This window comes from Pseudonaja textilis, chromosome Z (assembly GCF_049901715.1).
Source record: "Pseudonaja textilis isolate UNSWEBS1 chromosome Z, rPseTex1.2, whole genome shotgun sequence".
Lineage (NCBI taxonomy): Eukaryota > Metazoa > Chordata > Lepidosauria > Squamata > Elapidae > Pseudonaja > Pseudonaja textilis.
In genome coordinates this window covers 6,212,633-6,230,928 of record NC_142008.1, presented here as the reverse complement: position 1 = coordinate 6,230,928, position 18,296 = coordinate 6,212,633, and the positions used below count along the sequence as shown (strand labels likewise).

The 18,296-nt window shown below is 41.6% G+C and overlaps 1 protein-coding gene across 3 annotated transcripts in view; it reads left to right on the top strand.

Moving 5' to 3' along the window:
• Positions 1-18,296, top strand: part of XYLB (xylulokinase) — a 133,953-nt gene that overhangs the window by 44,178 nt on the left and 71,479 nt on the right. For all 3 annotated transcript variants that reach the window (XR_015740281.1, XM_087917419.1, XM_087917420.1), the window contains 7 exons: positions 8,434-8,552; positions 9,916-9,997; positions 11,962-12,002; positions 14,106-14,221; positions 15,586-15,701; positions 16,497-16,570; positions 17,362-17,458. Coding sequence is in view for 2 of the 3 variants with exons in the window: in XM_087917419.1 (XP_087773545.1) it covers positions 8,434-8,552; positions 9,916-9,997; positions 11,962-12,002; positions 14,106-14,221; positions 15,586-15,701; positions 16,497-16,570; positions 17,362-17,458 (645 nt within the window). In the remaining variant the exon portion in view is untranslated. The remainder of the gene's footprint in view (positions 1-8,433; positions 8,553-9,915; positions 9,998-11,961; positions 12,003-14,105; positions 14,222-15,585; positions 15,702-16,496; positions 16,571-17,361; positions 17,459-18,296) is intronic.

Below are 18,296 nucleotides of genomic sequence, written 5' to 3'. Positions count from 1 at the left end.
TACTACGTAGCTCGCTGGAATATAACGATGGGTAAAACAAGATTCAATTTATTAAATACGATCAGTTTTGTTCCACGCAAATCAAATGCATTTAATTAATTAGCTCTTTCGTAATTTGTCCCATGCTTCTACAAAGGACATCTACAGCCATGCTGTCAAACATCTAATAAATTCATTCATTACTCTCTCTTCAGTATCCTGTTCATCGGAAAACCACATTATCATTACTTTTAGGTGCTGGTGGAATGATGTAACAGATGAAAACAATCTCTTGAGTCATGCATTACTTTGTGCATGAGGAGTTGTTAATTCTGCACAAAACAGCGTGTTAGGAATGGTGCAGTTCAAAGAGTTAGCATTGGTCAGGCTGGAAAATATCCTGGGTTTTATATTCCTGGTCTCAGCTCTTGAAGGTGTGCGTTTAGAAAAAAAGTGCTAGTTGATTTGTGGGACCAGTTTTCTCCTTCTTTATCTTCCCCAAACAATTGTTAAGCCTCAGTTCTCGGGACAGAAAAACACATGATAATGGGCTCATAACCGTTTGAAGGCAAACAAAAATATCTGCAATTTATTTATTAAAACCATTGTGCAATTTTCTAAGACTTCTAGGTTTCCTAGGGCACGTTCTTCTAGGTTTCCCTCTCCCTCCTCCTCCTCCTCCTCTTCCTCCCTCTCCATATTGCTCCTTTATGTTCCTCCTCCATGTTCTTCCTCCTTCTTCTCCTCTTCCTCTTCCATGTCCTCCCTCCTCCGTGTTTCTCCTCCTCCTCCTCCTCCCCTTCTCTTCTCCTTGTTTCTTCTCCATGTTTCTTGTAGTTCTTCTTCCTCCATATTCCTCCTTCTCTTCCTTCTCCATCTTGCTCCTCCGTATTCCTCCTCCGCTATGTTCTTCCTCCTCCTCCTCTTTCTCTTCCTCCACGTTCCTCCTTCATGTTCCTCGTTCTCCTTGTTGCTCCTCCATCTCGCTCTACCTCCATGTCTCCTCCTCCTCCTCATTTCCCATCCTCCTCCTCCTCTTACTCCTCCGTGAATCTCCTTCACATTCCTCCTCCTCCGTGTTTCTCCTCCTCCCCCTCCCCCCTTCTCTTCTCCTTGTTTCTTCTCCATGTTTCTTGTAGTTCTTCTTCCTCCATATTCCTCCTTCTCTTCCTTCTCCATCTTGCTCCTCCGTATTCCTCCTCCGCTATGTTCTTCCTCCTCCTCCTCTTTCTCTTCCTCCACGTTCCTCCTTCATGTTCCTCGTTCTCCTTGTTGCTCCTCCATCTCGCTCTACCTCCATGTCTCCTCCTCCTCCTCCTTCTCATTTCCCATCCTCCTCCTTCTCCTCTTACTCCTCCGTGAATCTCCTTCACATTCCTCCTCCTCCGTGTTTCTCCTCCCCCTCCCCTCCCCTTCTCTTCTCCTTGTTTCTTCTCCATGTTTCTTGTAGTTCTTCTTCCTCCATATTCCTCCTTCTCTTCCTTCTCCATCTTGCTCCTCCGTATTCCTCCTCCGCTATGTTCTTCCTCCTCCTCCTCTTTCTCTTCCTCCACGTTCCTCCTCCATGTTCCTCGTTCTCCTTGTTGCTCCTCCATCTCGCTCTACCTCCATGTCTTCTCCTCCTCCTCCTCCTCATTTCCCATCCTCCTCCTCCTCCTCTTACTCCTCCGTGAATCTCCTTCACATTCCTCCTCCTCCGTGTTTCTCCTCCCCCTCCCCCTCCCCTTCTCTTCTCCTTGTTTCTTCTCCATGTTTCTTGTAGTTCTTCTTCCTCCATATTCCTCCTTCTCTTCCTTCTCCATCTTGCTCCTCCGTATTCCTCCTCCGCTATGTTCTTCCTCCTCCTCCTCTTTCTCTTCCTCCACGTTCCTCCTTCATGTTCCTCGTTCTCCTTGTTGCTCCTCCATCTCGCTCTACCTCCATGTCTTCTCCTCCTCCTCCTCCTCATTTCCCATCCTCCTCCTCCTCCTCTTACTCCTCGGTGAATCTCCTTCACATTCCTTCTCCTCCGTGTTGTTCCTCCATGTTGCTCCATGCTACTCTTACATGAATCTCCTCCTTCACATTCCTCCTCCTCCTTTCTCCATGTTGCTTCTCCGTAATCCTCCTGTATGTTGCTCCATACTACTCATGCATGGTTCTTCTCCTTCATTCCTCTTCCTCCTCGTCTTCCTCCTCCTCTTTTCTCCACGTTGCTTCTCCACATTCCTCCTCCATGCTCCTCCTTTTTCATGTTGCTCCTCCATGTTCTTCCTCCTCCTTGTTCCTTCTCCCCTCCCCCTGATGAAATAAGCATAACCCACGAAAGTCTTACGTTGTAGTAAAATTTAATTGATTAATCTTTAATAGAGGGTTGCGCTTTCTGTTTTGTACTCACAATTAGCACATTTACAGCTAGAGGATAAAATAATTTGACAAAAATATATGAGATATTCCCAGATTTGTGTTCATTTTATAAAACATTTCTGAGCTTTATAAACAAGTATTCTTGATTGTCTACTATAGGCTGCCTAGAGTCAGTTCTCATTAGATGGGCAGCTATATAAATTTGATCAAAGGATTAAAGGAAGGGGGAAAAAAAGAGTTAGCCATCTATTTAATTGCTTGGCTATGTGTTATCCTGGGTATCTCCCTCTTTCCAGACAGCATATATTAGGCAGAAAAGGCTATCCACATTTCTAGAATTCCGTGATTGACATTGGCTGGTTATTAGGCTTTTTCAGAGCTTCAAATTTGTTTTCCAAAAAGTGCTTTGGAGTGTGCAGGCGTATGAATTGGTACCCATCTACACCCTTTTAAACCAGCCTATTCTTTGGGGTGAAGTGGGAGACCTTCTTGGCTGCATTAGGTAGTTGCTATGTAATTCTGGGCGAGAGAAACATTATTTTAAGCCAGTGTTTTTCAACCATGACAACTTTAAAATGAATGGGCTTCAATTCTCAGAATTTTGCAGCCAGTGGAATTCTAAGAGTTGGTCCACACATCTTAAAGTTGAGAAATACTGTTTTATTTAAGCTATTGCAAGCAGGTGCTATGTTCTTTCTCCTGAACCGCATAAAACATTTTTGGGTATCAAATTTGAAGAGTAGCGCATAAAACATTTTTGGGTATCAAATTTGAAGAGTAGCATAGATCCACTGGCTACTGGTAGTCCTTGACATACAGCCACAATTGGGACCAGAATTTCTATGGCTAAGTTGGTTGTTATTAAATGAGTCGCTCTGGATTTTACAACCTTTTTTTGTGCTATGGTTGTTAAGCACATGACCACAATTGTTAAGCAAATCATGCAGGTCCAGCTTTCCCCATTGACTTTGCTTGTTGGAAGCTAGCTGGGGACACCACCAATGGCGATCACACCATCACCCCAGGGATGCTGCGGCTATTGCGAACTCATGCTGATTGCAAAGTGCCTGAATTTTGACGAGTTGACTGGGGTGCTGCACTGGTCATAAATGAAAGGACCGATCATTGTTGCTGTCAGTCGCGAAGTCGTATCCGACCCATCGCGACCCTATGGACAACATTCCTCCAGGCCTTCTTGTCCTCTACCATCTTCTGGAGTCCACTTCAGCTCATGCCGACGGCTTCAGTGACTCCATCCAGCCACCTCATTCTCTGCCGTCCCGTTCTTCTTTTGCCCTCATTTTTTCAGTGCTGTAATAAGTTTGAACTAGTTATAAGTTGAGGACTACCTGTAATGCAAAAGGAGGTGACACGGCTGTCACTTCTTGTGGCTGTGAGCCTCTTTTGAAAAGCTAAGTCCAGGCTATTTGTCCTTCTAGAAAGAAGGAGATGATGGTTCATGAGAATGGAGAGCACCCAACCGGTTTGATTGTCATTGATAAGGGGTCCGTTCCCTTTAGATAAATTCCCATTTCTTTTCTGCTTTCTATACAATAACGGAGTAACAGAATAACAGTGTTGGAAGGAACTTTAGAGGTCTTCAGGTCCAATCCCCTGCGCAATATTATTTTGGACAGATAGCTGTCCAATCTCTTCTTAAAAACCTCCAGCGTTGGAACACCAAAAGCTTCTGAAGACAAGCCATCGCTCAGATCAATTGTTCTCCCATTAGGAAATTTCTCATTATTTCTAGACTGATTACTTTCCACCCACTGCTTCTTGTTCTGCCTTCAGTTGTTTTGGGGAACAGACTGACCCCCTCTTCTTTGTGGCAGCCTCTTAGCTATTGGAAAACAGTTATCATATCTCCTGTACCCTTCTCTTCATTCGATTAGACATATCTTTTTCCTGCAACTGTTCTTCATATGTTTCAGCCTCCAATCCCCTAATCTCCTATTTGGCCTCATCCTACAATTGTTAATAGTGCTGGATTTATTTTATTTTTTTGGTCCTTTTCTCTACAATCATTCAGATAGAATAGAATAGAATAACAGAGTTGGAAGGGACCTTGGAGGTCTTCTAGTCCAACCCCCTGCCTAGGCAGGAAACCCTACACCACTTCAGACAAATGGTTATCCAATCTCTTCTTAAAAACTTCCAGTGTTGGAGCATTCACAGCTTCTGGAGGCAAGTTGTTCCACTGATTAATTGTTCTAACTCTCAGGAAATTTCTCCTTAGTTTCAGGTTGCTTCTCTCCTTGATTAGTTTCCATCTATTGCTGCTTCTCCTGCCTTCAGGTGCCCTTGTTTGTGGCAGCCCCTGAGATATTGGAAGACTGCTATCATGTCTCCCCTAGATTCTTTCAGGTGACTCCTTACTTCGGAATGGGTTAAACAACTGGTTCGCCTACTGCAGCATCGAAAATGTGGACAAAAAACCGTGCGCTTCACTTGCGCACGTGCCTTCTGCGTTTGCGCATGGCTTGGGACATGCGGTGATTTCATGCGTGCGGCTTCCAGCACCACCTTCTCGGGCAGCTGCAGTGAGTAGGGTGAGTGAGCTGTAGAAATCTGCTCGGATGTGTGGGTAGGGTGAGTGAGCCAGAGAGTGAGATATATAGGATGGGATAGTACCAGGTGGTCAGAACTACAGGTACGGGTGAACCGATCCAAACCGGCTGCAGCCCACCTCTGCCTTACTTGCAAAGAACTTCTCTCCCTGTCTCCAGAATCACTCTTCTTTCCTTCCTGTTTCCTTTTGCATTACCCAGGCAGACGAAAGCTTTAAAACTCGATGCTGGGTTGGAAATGTTTCAGCTGTTTATTGGGGGCTGCATTTTAAAAGAGGCATCATTTAAATGATGAAATGCTGTGTCCTGCAGATAGAGCAGAAGATAGGATCTGTCAAATAGCTCCCACCTGGCTTGGAAAGTGTTCATAATCCTCAGTTTTGGACGGAGCAAGTGCCCGTGGCAATTTGCCTGCCTGCTAATTGCTTTCTGGTCTGTTGCAGGAGAACCAGCCTCATGCCAGTTGGCATGACACCTTCAGTGTCTCTTTCTTCCAATAGGAGCCGGGGATCTGGCAGGTTTCCAGGGAGGAGCAGATTTAAGGCTCCTCTATTTAGTGGAGATGGAGAAGACGGGAGAAATAATTCCTCTGGGAATTGCAGTTCGGCTAGCGTTTCTCCTTTCTGCTCTTTGGATACTCGACAACTAGCAACACCTACCGGGAAAGATTTGTCTCTGCCCCACACTCTCCCCTTCCTCCTTTTGAAGGAAGTTTATCTGAAACTGAGAAAGCAGGAGAAAAAGAGAAAGGAGTGGAAAAACGCATACTTGGCTTCACTGCTTTAAAAAGAAAAAAAAGAGAATAGAGACATGAGAGCAGAAAAACAAGACAATGTATTTCTCCCGCCTCCTATATAAAGCTTCCAAGAATGCTGCAGATCTTCTTTTTTTTATTAAGTTCCATTCTCCAGTCCAGTGGCAACTCTTCAGATTCACTGGGACTGTAACAGTTGATTGCAAAATCTGGAATTAATGCAGATCAGGAGGGCATTATGGCTGGAGATGCCTGGACTAAATCTCAGTTTCATATTACTGAGATTTTGAAAGTCACGACGAGACGATCTGCTGGAGAGATTTTGAGACTCTTCTCAAATCTGAACATCTTCTCAGATCTATGTCCATGTGTGTTGGTGTTCTTGGATCTCTTAGGATTAGAGTCCATGACAGGCTAATCCTCACTGACTTCACAAAAACTCTAGCACAGTTAAGGGCAGTTAAAATTTTGTTAGAAGGGTATCCGCCAACATTTCCTCCAACTATATCCTAAACGCCTCTCTTGATCCCTAGTTCTTCACAGCTTGGATCGCAAAACTAAAAATGGCAATAGACATAGAGAAAGCCCAAATGTGGGATAGAAAAATTTGCTTCGTTGCCAGGAAGATTTCATGTCGGATCTTTCAATGGGTGGCCTCAGGTAAAAAAAAGAAGACAGACAAGATAAAGAAGGTGCATTGATCCAGTTGTAATAGCCATAGCACTTAGACTTATACACTGCTTCACAGTGCTTTACAGCCCTCTCTAAGCAGTTTTACAGAGTCAGCCTCTTGCCCTCAACAATCTGGGTCCTCATTTTACCCATCTTGGAAGGATGGAAGGCTGAGTCAACCTGGATCCTGGTGGGATTCGATCTGCCCAATGGCAGACGGCCAGCAGCCAGCAGAAGTAGCCTGCAGTACTGCACTCTAACCACTGCACCACCAGTAGATGAGCAAAGAGCTCCTAGCCTCAGTCTTGTCTACCCACTATATATATCTATGAGGTTGTGAATTTCATTTCGCTTTCTTTGATCATTACAGTAACTTTTGGTCTGCAATCCTTCGCTTCCCTTGAGGAAATCTGTACAAGTAGCTCTCAACTTAAAACCATTTGTTAATTCACAACCATTTGAAGTTGAAACAAGTGTTGAAACAAGTGATTTATGACTGGTCCTCGCATTTTCGACTGTGGCAATATCTCCGTCGCAGGCCCTGCGATTCAGGCACCTGGCAATGTGCTGATTATAGTTGCAGTGCCTGCGGTCATGTGATCACCGTTTGTGATTTTCTTAGCTTGCTCTCTACAAGCAAAGTCAACAGGGAAAGCTGGAGTTCTTCACAACCCCGTGATTTTATTAACGACCAGGATAGAAAAGATCGTAAAATCAGACATAGTCCCACGATCATTCATCTAACAGCTGCACTGCTTAGAAATGGAACTTCTGGCCCCAAATTCTGGGCTACCTACATTCTGCAAGACAAGACTTCTTAGTCAAAGTATTCCCTACTTTGAAGTATCTGCATAAGAAAAATGTGTACAGCTAGTCCTGGACTTACAATCGTTTAGTGACTGTTCAAACTTACAATACTGCACTCACTTTTGGTCACCACAATGTAAAAAAGATGCTGAGATTCTAGAAAGAGTGCAGAGAAGAGCAACCAAGACGATTAGGGGACTGGAGTCTAAAATATTTGAAGAACTGTTGCAGGAATTGAGTATGTCTAGCCTAATGAAAAGAAGGACTAGTGGGGTGACATGATAGCAGTGCTCCAATATCTCAGGGGCTGCCCCAAAGAAGAGGGAGTCAGGCTATTCTCCAAAGCACCTGAGAGCAAGACAAGAAGCAATGGGTGGAAACTAATCAAGGAGAGAAGCAACTTAGAACTAAGGAGGAATTTCCTGATAGTTAGAACGATTAATCAGTGGAACAACTTGCCTCCTGAAGTTGTAAATGCTCCAACACTGGAAGTTTTAAAGAAGAGATTGGACAGCCGTTTGTCTAAAGTGGTGTAGTATTTCCTGCCTAAGTAGGGCGTTGGACTAGAAGACCTCCAAGGTCCCTTCCAACACTGTTTTTCTATTCTGTTCAATGGCACTAAACATTGTAACATGACCATTTTTCACACTTATGACCATTGCAACATCCCTGTGGTCACATGATCAAAATTCAGAAGCTTGGCAACTGACTCATATTTATGATGGTTGTAGTGTTCCCTGGGTCACGTGATCCACTTTTGTGACATTTTTACAAGCAAGGTCAGATTCACTTGATAACCGTGTTAGTAGCTTTAACAACTGCAGCAATTTAATGACTGTGACGAGAAAGATTGTAAAATGGAGCTAAACTCACTTAACAATTGTCTTGCTTAACAACAGAAATCTTAGGCTCAATTGTGGTCGTAAGTCAAGGACTACCTGTAGCTTCCCTCGCTTTCTTGGGCAATTTAATGCTGCAACTTCAAAGCAAAATATGTTGTTTGTTTGCTGTGATTTTGGTAACAGTTGTCTTACTCAATATGCTTTTTTTGGGAAAAGATTGTTAGCCTGTTTCTATTTTGTTCTCAGGTCTGTCTTACTCTGCAAGCTTCATATGCCCAGAATGTGTCTGATAATAACAAATGATACACCAATAATAACATTAAACAGATGATGAGGAACAATCAAAGTAAATGCACAGAATTTAAATTTTAATGTTTTTCATCTTCCTTTCTCTCTTGCAATCTATGCAAGATTACTTTTTTAAAGGAATCTGTTGGAAAATAATTCTATTTTCCTCTTGCAGGATCTGGCATGAATTTATTGCAGATTCGGGAAAAAGTTTGGAATCCAGTCTGCCTTGATGCTTGTGCACCCCAGTTGGGAAAAAAACTGGGCCAACCTGTTCCCTCCAGCAAAATACTGGTAGGATTAACTGTGGAACAAATAAGCAAAAGTGTAACAGTGGGAGAAATCAGAACTAAAATCTGAAGATCCTGTATTTATTTGGAGTGTCAATGGGAAATTTTATGCTACACGTTTATTGTCATTGTCCCTATGAGTCAATGTTGATTCCTGGTGACTGCTTGGGTGAATCCCTTGAGGGTTTTTGATAAGGTTTTGGAAGTGATTTGCCATTGTCTTTTTCCTAGGGCTATGAGAGAATGATGCAACTAGTTGACTTTGTGCCTAAGGCAGGACCCATAGTGTTCTAGTTTCTTTCTTGGTGCCTTAACCAGTAGATCAAACTGTTCCTTAGTATAGATTTAAACTGACTTAGATTGTCATTATTTCTCCTGAAGATAGCTTATTCAGGCTCTGTTCACCTGATTCACAGGTACCTTTGGAAGAAATAGAGGCATTTTCAGGCATTTCTTATTAGTAGTGTTGATGGATCCTTGCTACGAATTCTGTCTCTCAATTCATCTATCCGTGCATCTATGTATCAATGCATCCATCTCATTCCATCCCATCTAACCACTCACTCACCCTCCCACCCACCCATCCATATACCCATCAACTGGCTGACCCATCCCTCCCTCCTTCCCTCCATCCCATCCCATGCATTCACCCATCTGTTGACCAACTGACTGACTAACCCATCCATCCACCCCATCCCATCTAACCACCCAGCCAGCCACCAATTCACCAACCTATCAACTGACTCACCCACCCATCCATCCATCCATCCAATCCCATCCCATCCATCCACCATTGACTGATTGAACCATCTATCCATTCATCCACCATCCCGTCCCATCCTTCCCTCCATCTATCCCATCCATGTATCAACCATCTCATCCCATCCTTCCCTCCACCCAGTCCATCCACCCAGCCCATCCACTCCATCCACCCACTCACCCATCCATCCATCCCATCCCATCCCATCCCATCCATCCACCCATTGACTGACTGAAGCATCCATCCATCCACCATCCCATCCCTCCATCCACCTATCCCATCCACGTATCAACCATCTCATCCCATCCCTCCCTCCACCCAGCCCATCCACTCCATCCACCCACTCATTCATCAAACCATTTTTTGTTTAAACCTGTCTGGTTTTTATAATAAGCAATTAAAAACATAATTCACCTTTTGCAAATTCAAACTGCCGGAATCATTTTGATTTTCTTCCAAGGGAACTGGGAACTGTTACCTGGAAGGGAAGGTCCCAACATTCTTTAAAGGGGGGGAGCCTTGGTTTTTCTGTTCAAAATGTTTTGTTCTGAAACCAAATCATCATATCATTTGTTTCTATAAATAATCGTTAAATTTCATTCTTTAGGGTTTAATTTCACCCTATTACACTGAACGCTTTGGGTTTAATCCTGCCTGCAAAATAGTAGCATTTACTGGAGACAATCCAGGTAAGAAGGTTTAAAATTCTGAAGCAAGGAACTTTTTTTTTTGTTCAGTTTTATCTTGAGGAGGCAGGTGAAATGTCTGTATAATTATTCCATAGCAAAAATGTTCTCTATGAATAATTTCTTCAACGATGTGTTAAAGTAGACATTTCCTGGAGAAACCTTGGTATTTTCAAAGTTTAATGCATGCAGCCGTTCAAAGAAGAAAAATCTACAAGTAGTTCTCAACTTACACCCAAAACCGGCGCCAGAATTTCCATTGCAAAGCAAGTTCAGTGAGTCGCATCTGATGCCTTTTTTTTGCTATGGTTCTTAAGTGAATCACTACAGTTGTTAAGTGAATCTGTGGTTGTTAAGCAAATCTAGCTTTCCTTTTGACTTTGCTTTCTGGAAGCCATCTGGGAAGGATGCAAATAGTGATCACATGACCCTCGGACACTGCAGGAGCTGTAAATATATCCTGATTACCAAGTGTCCGAATGTCTACGGAGATTCTCAGTCATCCAGGTCATGGTTGTCCCAAAAGTGCTTTTTGAAGAAGTAACTGGACTTTCTTTGATTTTCTTTGAAGACTCTTCGCTACTCATCCCAAAAAGAAGAGTGTTCTGACCCAGGCTTCCTAAACAGTAATTATCACAAACTTGTTTTAATAGCAAAACCTATTTCATTGCAACGCTGGGAATTGTTTTCATTCCCAGCCGGTAACAAATCTCAAACAGTCCCTAGAGATAAGCACCCACCTTTCTTTTATGTGAAGTGCTGCCAAAACAGAAGTAGATTGGTTTAGTTTCCTTTATTGTCATTGGACCTCGTACACGAAATCAAACACCATCTTCAGTGCACATCAAGACCATGAAAATAAACACAAACACACATCCTTCACCCTCCACACATTGAACTGAAAACTCCCGATACCTCACTATACAGTAGAATTCAACAGAGCTGCTGCCCTAGGATAGAAGCTGTTTTTCAGCCTATTTGTCCTTGTTTTTATTATTCTGTACTGTCTGCCAGATGGTAATAGTTGAAAAAAAGGGCTCCCAGGATGAGATGGATCTTTGAGAATGTATCCAATTAACTATGAATGAGAAAGTCTCAAATTAACTAGAAAAGAAACCAACCAAAGTACAAGAAAACCAACTGGAGTATAAAGAGCTTCAAGGATGACTCAGAACTACTTTGCTTCCTGCAAAGGTTTTGTCATCTTGGCCTGTCCTTTATACCTTATGGGAGGGGCAATCACCACCCAGCCTTACTCCCGAGTCGGCCCTTTTGTTTCAGCTACTCTCGCCTTCTAGCAGCTCTGCACACCTGCACACTGGGAACAGGCTCCCCTGGGTCCTCTGCCTTGCTGCTGCCAGACTCCAGAAGCTCCAAAGGCAGCACCCCACCCCCAGATGGTCCTGGCTCCATCTCTACATCGAACACAGGACCCTCATTCAAGTCCTTTCCAGACTCCCTGACTGGTCCCCTTTCCTCCCCACTGTCCAATTCTGCTGCTGGCAAACCACAACAAAGAGCTTCAGAGCTGAAGAAGCTCCTTGGATAAGAAGCGAAACATCTTCAAAGAAAAACAAAGGAAGTCCAGTTGCCTCTTCAAAAAGTACCTTCGGACCAAGGCTCCGAAGTTTGGTCACGTGACTATGATCAATGGTGCAATGGTTGTAAGTTATAATCCACTTACAAACAAATGGTTGTAAGTTGAGGACTACCTGTACTTAGGTCCAACTAGAATCTCTAGAACTTGAGAGATGATAATTGATTATTTCAGTATTACCGGTCTTCATGATGGTTCAGATTGGGTATTTTTCTTTTTCTTTTCTTTTATAAATCGTATTAGTTACATATTAAAATATTGGACACAGTGTAATTGTCCTGGCATTGTCTCTGCCACATGCACTGGGTATTTTCTTGTTCGTATGCTTTGCATAGTCTATTATTTAACTGAACTTTATTTGCATTTTCAGCGTCTCTGGCTGGAATGAGACTTTCTGAAGGAGACATAGCAGTAGGTGCCCCATTTTCATTCACTAACATTCATGTTGTTAATTGGGTTAGGAGCCTTGAGGTCACGAGGCTTAGAGAGCACCAATGAGTTACGTATTTTGATCCTGTCGATTTTGGTGGAATAGAAGTGGCCCTGTCCCTAAAATCTTTCCTTGCTCATGAGTAGCATCTAGAGAAGCAAAATTTCATGATCTATCTCAGCACAGAAGTGGGCGTTGCTTAGTCATGAGCCGCCCACTAATTTATTATCGCTATTCATTTAAAGATATCCTTGACTTGCAATAGTTTGTTTAGTGACTATTTGGCGTTACAACGGCATTGGAAAAAAAGTGATTGATGACCAGTTTTAGAGACAGTTGTTAAATGAGTTTTGCCCCATTTTACGATCTTTCTTGGTGTGGTTGTTAAGTGAATCACTGCAGTTAAGTTAGTAACATGGTTGTTAAATGAATCTGGCTTCTCCCATTGACTTTGCTCATCAGAAGATTACAAAAGGGATCACATGACCCCTCCCCCCCTTCCTCCCAGGATACTGCAATTTAACACAATTCTTCAACATAGACTAGTGTCTAAACTTCTGGACCTTGGCCTTTCTCATTCAATCTGCCTCTGGATTATGGATTTCCTATCTGGACACTCACAGAGGGTCAGATTAGGTAATCATACCTCTTCAGCCCTTATTCTTAACACTGGTGCATCACAGGGTTGCGTGTTGAATCCCTTACTTTATGTGCATGACTGCATTCCCATTCACACTAGTAATACTGTTACTAAATTTGCAGATGATACAACAGTGGTGGCACTCATTTCCGGGGGGGATGAGTCTGCCTACCGAGATGAGGTGGACCGGTTGCTTTCATGGTGTGGAGACAATAACTTGGTCCTCAACACCAATAAGACCAAGGAGCTTATAGTGGACTATAGAAGGAACAGGTCAGACATCCAGCCCTTGCTTATCAATGGAGACTGAGCGGAGCAAGTGGCCAGTTTTAAGTTTCTGGGTGTTACCATAAAAGAGGACCTGACCTGGGGTGCTCACATTGCAGCCCTGGTCAAAAGGGCCCAGCAGAGATTATACTACCCGAGGCTTCTCAGAAAACAACAATTGAATGAGAAACTGCTGGTGACCTTCTACCGCTGCACCATAGAGAGCATTTTAACATACTGCACCTCTGTATGGTTTGCCAATTGCACAGTGGCAGATAGGACAGCACTCCAGAGGGTTAATGTCATTGCCTCTCAGAGGATCATTAGTTGCCCTCTTCCCCTCTTTGGAAGAGCTTTATAGCTCCCGCTGCCTTAAGAAAGTTCAAAACATTCTCAAAGATCCATCTCATCCTGGGAACCCTTCGTTTGAACTATTATCATCTGGCAGACGGTACAGAATAATAAAAACAAGGACAAATAGGCTGAAAAATAGCTTCTATCCTAGGACAATAGCTCTTTTAAATTCTACTGTATTGTGCAGTGTTGGTGTGGTGTTGCGGGTTTCGATTCATTGTGTGGAGGGTGAAGGATGTGTGTTTGTGTTTATTTTCATGGTCATGATATGCAGGAATATGGTGTTTGATTTTGTTGTATGAGATGCAATGACAATAAAGTAAACTAACTAACTAACCGTCATAAATATGAGTCAGTTGCCAAACGTTTGAATTTTTATCAGGTGAGCATGGGGGATGTTACAACAGTTGTTAGATGTGAAAAACACCCATAAGTCTCTCTTTTTTTTTTCAGTGCCATTTTAACTTCAAATAGACCCCAAGTGAATTGTTGTAAGTCATCACCTGTATAAGTGATAAGAAAGCTTGCTTGTTGATGTGTGATCGGAATGGCACTTCAGTTATCAGCTGAAGTTGCTCTTGGTCATTGAGGATTATGTAGCCATGAATTTTCCACAATAAATCCTTAGATACCATTAGAAGTTTTTTTTTTCCTGCTCTGTGTTTTATATAAAGCTGGCAAGCAAAGCCAATTCCACAAGAATTCAATTGCTGCAATGTGTAATTTAAAGATGATTAGTAGGGCAAACAAATAGGTTTGATTTAGTTCCTGTATTGCTTTTTTATGCTTTTCTGCTAATAACCTTGATTATTTTCTTCCCCAGATTAGCCTCGGCACTAGTGATACCCTGTTTCTCTGGATTAAAGAGCCAAACCCTGCTCTGGAGGGTCACATTTTCTGTAATCCAGTTGATTCTCAAGCATTTATGGCCCTACTTTGGTGCGTGGCTTTCTACTACACGTTGTATCAGATTAGCTTCATAAAAATCAAAATTCGTGTCACTTGTTCTAGTTCTTTAATGTTTCAGATTTTATTTTCAAAATGTACTTCAGAGCTTTATTTTTATTTATTTAGTTTTTTTTAATCCTGCCTTATTATATTAATAAATAACCCAAAGTGGCGAGAGTATCTAATAACCATTTTCCTCCTATTTCGTTTACTTTATGACATGGGTTGGGTTGAGAGAGGGGGACTGGACCAAAGGTTAGTTTATTCTAAGTACTTTACTACTCAAAAAAGGAAGATAATAGCATGAAGCATTGCATTATTACAGATCTTTGCATCCTCCGTTGTATATAAATGGTGCTTAACTTATGACCACAATTGGGACCTGAATTTTCATTGCTAAGTGAGTCACGCCCAATTTTACAGCCTTCTTTAAGCAAATCACTTCAGTTCTTAAGTAAATAAAATGGTTGTGAAACAAATCTGGCTTTCCCCATTAATTTTGCTTTTCAAGAGCTATGTGACTCTGAATTTTGATCATGTGACTGTGGGGATGTTGTGATGATCTTAAGTGTGAAGAATTGTTGCAAATCACTTTTTTTAGTGCCGTTGCAACTTAACGATGGCTAAATGAATGGTTGTAATTTGAAGACCCCCTGTGCCAGGGAAAAACCAATAACTTCACAGGCAAAGTTGCAATGAACAATCCATTTATTCAGATTACTTACAAATTATTTTTTTGCTTGATTTGTAAAAATTAATGAAAGATCTTTCTTTGAAGATCTTTACAATTTTTAATTAATTACAATTAATTACAATTTTTCTTGTTTTAGATAGCTTCACCACCACTGTTACTAACGCAGCGGAAGTGGACACCTAAATCCTTTAACTTGCAAAAACTTTGGGTGTGTGAAAATAATATTGCACGCATTATCTTTCCTCACCAGAGACTTTAGTAAATTGGTTTATAGAGGAGACTGTTCGGTTATGTCCAATCTTCTCCAATTGCAGAAGGTGTTAAACTTCCATAGTTCACCATGGGCCATAATGCCTGAGGGAATTATAGGAGCTGGAACCTGGAATGCAGTAGCAATAGGATCCCATTAATTGAAACTCAAGGATCTAGTCCCTCATTTATTACACATTTAAGTTAAATCATGGTGAGGCATCAGGAAGCCTCTGGCCTTGGTATCAATATATATTTGTGAAAATAGGCTTTTTTCTTAAGATTCACACTGCTACTTGGCAGCTTGCAGATACTTTCTGATTTTCTCGTGCCAAATAATAAAATGACGTTGCTTCAGAATTCTGACTGAACCTCTTGGAGTAATCAAAGAAATTGTGTACTGTTGTTTTAGCTACAAGAATGGCTCCTTGATGCGAGAGAAGATCCGAGATGAACTTGCGTTGGGCTCGTGGGAAGAATTCTCAAAAGCTCTTGAATCAACAGCAGCTGGAAATGGTGGAAAGGTGGGTAGGTATCTTGCAAGGCTTATAATTTTTTCCCCCCTCTCATCCGCTAGTTAGGTGGGGTTTATTCCAGGAACGAAGCAATTGGAGGAGAGGCAGTGCTTCTGCCTGTCTCATCAGATGGCTTGGCTGGAACTAACTCGCCCAGTGTTTCTCTATCTTGGCATCTTTGAGACGTACAGATTTCTACAATTCCCCAGCCAGCTTGCTGTCTGTCTGGTTTTGTCTGGTTGAAATAAACCATATTCGTACATTCAAAAGACGCAATAAAAAGCTAAGAGGAAAACAAGAAGACTAGAACGAAAAGACTTTCTAAGCAGGGATTAATACCAGATAAATAATCAAACAGAAACAATATCCTAATCTGGGAACTACCAAGGAGAAAACTATCTCTTACCCCCCCCCCCGCCCCCCGGTAAGGGGAGCTACTGTATATAATAAACAAGCGGGGAAACCCCCCACAGACTCGCTAGCACTGATGATGTTGCTTAGTCAATGAAGTGTCTGTAAAACAAAAAAAACCACAGAGAGCGCAGAAAGGACCAAAGGCTCCATGATGAAGAAGTAACTTAGCAACCTATTTTTGAATTTATGACCTTTGCAGGTTTGTAAAGCAAAGGAAAGCTGAAGTGTATACATAGTTGTGGCTTCAGTTTGCAGTCACTTCATTTTAACGCAAGGACCTCCTTGTTCGTTCATCAAAATGCAAAAAAATCTTGGGGGAGGTTGACATTTATTTAATTGTAATTCTTTGAAGACTTAATAGTTCTAAGTTTACTTTTTCTAATATTTAATTTAGGTTTTTATTTTGATGTGAGGGAAATTACACCAGGAGCTGTGGGAATTCACAGGTTCGATGCCCACAATGTCGAGGTAAGAGCCCTTATATCTCTATTTATGGGTTACTCCAGATTTCCTATACCATGAAGTTTGAATTGACTTGTAAAATCACCAGGCACTAATTTTACCTTTCCTTCAAGTGCAATCCTAGACTGTTCCTTTATATTTTGAGGCCTCCAAAATGAATGGCTCAGCTTTCCATCATGAGATGCCCTCAAGATATTTTAGATTTCAATTCCCAGAATACACCAATTATTTCACAAATTAAACAGATGATTTACAAGCAGTCTTTGGGGCTGTTGTAATCTTCTGGGAGGTTTGTACGCATGTGACTGAACAACTGTTGCAAATAGTAACTATCCAGTTGTGGAGAAATCTACATAGGCGCCATACAGATAGTCCTCGACTTAAAACCACAATTGAGGCCAGAATTTCTGTTGCTAAACAAAGTGGCTGTTAAGTGAGTCAAACTCGATTTTACAAATGTATTGCCTTAAGTGAATCATGCAGTCATTAAACAAATCCAGTTTTTCCCATTGACTTTGCTCTTGGGAAGCCATCTGGGAAGGTTGCATGGCTATCACATCATCCCTGGATGCTGAAACTATTCTGAATGTTGCCAAACATTCAATTTTTGATCGTGTGAAATTTTGCAGCGGTTGTAAGTGTGTGGATCGATTGTAAGCCACATTTTTCAGTGTTATAACTTCAAATGGTCACTAAGTGAAGGGTTATAAGACGAGGACTGCCTGTACAAGCTAGCGCTACAGATGCCTGCCCCAAACAGGTGGCATTGGAGGCTTATACGTTTAGTTTCTTTTCAGACACCAGCATTCCCAAAGGAAGTGGAAATACGGGCCTTGATCGAAGGACAATTCATGGCCAAAAGGATCCACGCAGAAAAGCTGGGCTATAAAATACGTGAGTTTCCTTTCATCACGATAATGGTAAATTTGAGTAAAGTTGCCTACTCATCTCTGAGAAGTGGGTCATTTCTATCTTCTCCAGTTTTTTAAAAAAGTATTGTTTTATTGTATTAAAATAAACAAATGATGCATTATATTATTTAGATACAGTGGCATTTGTACAATATTAACTAGAGATTATTAACAGTATGATAATTTTGATATAAGTAACTTAGACTTACTTAAGTGACCAACGAAGAGAACATTAGCACCCAAGAGTTGAACTGTGGGGTCCTTGGCGCTTTCTGAACTTGGTTATTTTTTTGCAGATGTTTCATTACCAAACTAGATAACATCATTAGTGCTAGAAGGGTGTGGGGTTTACTGTTCGATTGTTTTCACAGTTGGTAGTTCCTTGATTCGGGTATTGTTTACTGCAGCAAACAACAGCCTAATCAAGGAACAATAAAAAAGAAAATACTCTCACTGATTTTGACAGAGAAACAGAGAGCAAATTATTTGTATATAGAGAGCAAATCCTTCTCTCTTTTAGCACTGATGATGTTAACCTAGTTGGCAATGAAAAATTGTCAAGGAAATAATCAAATTCTTAGAGCTTCAAGGGTCCTACAGTCACTTAAATCAGACGAGTGGTCTGGAGATTTAAATGAATGAATGAATACCTTTAAGAAAAATCTCATTATCAATATTAATAATGGTTTCTAAAATGTTAATAAACATGGTTTTCTTATATTGTACACTGAGCTGAAAGGTAGCGTTGATAAAGAGCAACAAAACACGTGCAATTAATTAAAGCACACTTTAATTTGAAATTAACGATTCTGCTTTTAGAG